The sequence below is a fragment of the Daucus carota genome, chromosome 6, assembly GCF_001625215.2.
Source record: "Daucus carota subsp. sativus chromosome 6, DH1 v3.0, whole genome shotgun sequence".
NCBI lineage: Eukaryota > Viridiplantae > Streptophyta > Magnoliopsida > Apiales > Apiaceae > Daucus > Daucus carota.
This window is the reverse complement of record NC_030386.2, coordinates 36,698,514-36,700,803: the sequence shown is the minus strand read 5'-3', so window position 1 is coordinate 36,700,803 and position 2,290 is coordinate 36,698,514. Positions and strand designations below refer to the sequence as shown.

At 34.0% G+C, this 2,290-nt stretch overlaps 1 protein-coding gene across 1 annotated transcript; it reads right to left on the bottom strand.

Moving 5' to 3' along the window:
• Positions 1 to 1,226: 1,226 nt before the first annotated feature.
• Positions 1,227 to 2,290, bottom strand: LOC108226503 (thaumatin-like protein 1). Its single transcript, XM_017401466.2, has 2 exons — positions 2,141 to 2,290; positions 1,227 to 2,021 (listed from the first exon to the last, which is right to left on the bottom strand). The coding sequence occupies exons 1-2, from the start codon at positions 2,190 to 2,192 to the stop codon at positions 1,369 to 1,371; spliced, it is 705 nt and encodes a 234-aa protein (XP_017256955.1). The 5' UTR covers positions 2,193 to 2,290; the 3' UTR covers positions 1,227 to 1,368.

The window sequence follows — 2,290 nt, the reverse complement described above, 5'->3', positions numbered from 1 at the left end:
ATCATATACTTTTTAATAATTATTATTATTTTCATTCAATGTTTTTCAGAAGATTGCGATAAAGACGAATAAGGCGGTGGTAACACTGACTTGACAAATGGAAACTTAAAAAAACGAAGTCATTGTCCATATTGCAACATATAATAAAAGAACCGAAACTCTGGACATACGTCAAATATTCGTTTTAATTTTTAAAACTCATACACTTTAATTTACGAAACAAATCTATAAAAGTTCTATCATATATCAGAATTAAAATAAACAAGATTCGATGTTGATACCAAAGTACCAAAAAACTTGGTCATTTTTTTTTAATAATAATTATTATTATCATTCAATGTTTTTTAGAAAATTGCGATAAAGACGAATAAGGCGGTGGTAACACTGACTTGACAAATGGAAACTTAAAAAAAATGAAGTCATTGTCCATATGCCACATATAATAAAAGAACTGAAACTCTGGACATACGTCAAATATTCGTTTTAATTTTTAAAACTCATACAATTTAATTTACGAAACAAATCTATACAATTTCAATCATATTTCCGAATTAAAATAAACAAGATTCGATATTGATACCAAAATACCAAAAAACTAGGTCATTTATTTTTTAATAATAATAATTATTATCATTTAGTGTTTTTCAAAAGATTGCGATAAAGACGAATAAGGCGGTGGTGACAACACTGACTAGACAAATAGAAACTCAAAGAAAATGAAGTCATTATCCATATTGCAACATATAATAAAATAACTGAAACTCTAGACATACGTCAAGATATTTGATATCAAATCATTATTCTACTTATGAGTTATATTTTAGAACATATATAATGTTTAGTGATTTATAATATAACCTGCAAATTGTCAGATGTTTACAAATATTGTAGACTAAAAAAATTAAAATTGAAACGAGTAGAGTATTTTTAAATAATTTTGGACAACAATACTCTTATTTTGTGGACTCCATAGAACAGGGACTCATATTATTATGAAATAAATTTAAAGTATGATCAAATTTTAATATATAGAAAGTCTTATATTAAATAACAATAATTTAAATATCATCTAAAAACAATAATTTAAATAGGTATAATAAAAATATAATAATGTAATTAAAAAAGACATTATTCTTCCAATAAATAACAAATTTTAAAATTTTATTTAAACCCGTGCTTGGCACGGGCTATCAACTAGTATTAAAATAAAATACTCTTGCCAAATAGAAACGACACAACACCGATACAATGTTTTTATTTATTATTCAATACTATTTCTCCCTTATTGTAGCCCCTCGAAAGTGGGAGAAACTTATTCAGTATGTAAGAAATACATCATAACATAACATGTCAATTTATATTGACCGTTCAAGGACAGAATGTGATTTTGTAGTTAGGTCCAGTAGGGCAAGTGAAGGTGCTGCTCTTGTCATCATAAGCATAACTATAAGCCTGTGGACACTTCCCTTTGAAGTACTTGGAAGAAGCTGATGGTTTGCATTTCTCCGCATTGTTAAACTCACCGGTGCAGCAATCTTCAGGCTTGTTAGTCACGGCGCAGGCGCTCTTGCAGCCGACGGTTGCGCCGTCTGGACCCTTCACCTCCTGCCCTGCCGGACACCCCTCGTTTATATTCGCGGCGCAGCTTGTGGTTGCGCATGGTGAGTTCTCTGGTGTTATACTAACAGGCAAGTTGAAGCCATCAACGTTGCTAACGTCGTAGAAATCTTTTCCACCGTCTCCGTTTAATGTGAATTCGACTAGGGTTACTGGCGGAGCGCCCCCAGCACCACTGCATGGGCCGGTGCCCTTGCCGCACTCTCCTGTTAGGCAAGTGGCGGCGCAGAATGTTCGGGCCCAGATTCTTCCGGACCAGGGAGCTGGAATGTCGATGGGCTTTGAGGCTTTGGAAGCGAGTTCGAAGCCTGTGGTTGATGGCTGTGATCCAGTTCCGGTTAGGGCAGCTGGCCAGATTGTGTTCGGGCAGTTGTTTACGATTGTGAATTTTGCGGCCTCACCACCTGCAAATCGTGCAATGTTAAGATCAGTAAAATATATAATAATTTCTGATATATTTAACTGAATTTGAGAACAAATATAAGATATGAATTTATGAGAATGAAGATCGAATTAATCTTACCAACCAATAGAAGGGCAGCAAATGAAAAAGCGAGAAGAGTTTGCAGTGCCATACTGAAATATATACTGAGAGCTGATAATACGATGAATGTTGTGGTATGAGCAAATAGCAGAGGCCTGAGGGGGTTTATATAGGCCTAAAATCTGAAGA

Bases quoted from the DNA above. Each gene is read 5' to 3' on its own strand.
- LOC108226503 (XM_017401466.2), bottom strand. From the start codon at position 2,192: ATGGCACTGCAAACTCTTCTCGCTTTTTCATTTGCTGCCCTTCTATTG. The intron at 2,022-2,140 runs GTAAGATTAATT...CACGATTTGCAG, and splicing joins TGCTGCCCTTCTATTGGTTG to GTGGTGAGGCCGCAAAATTC.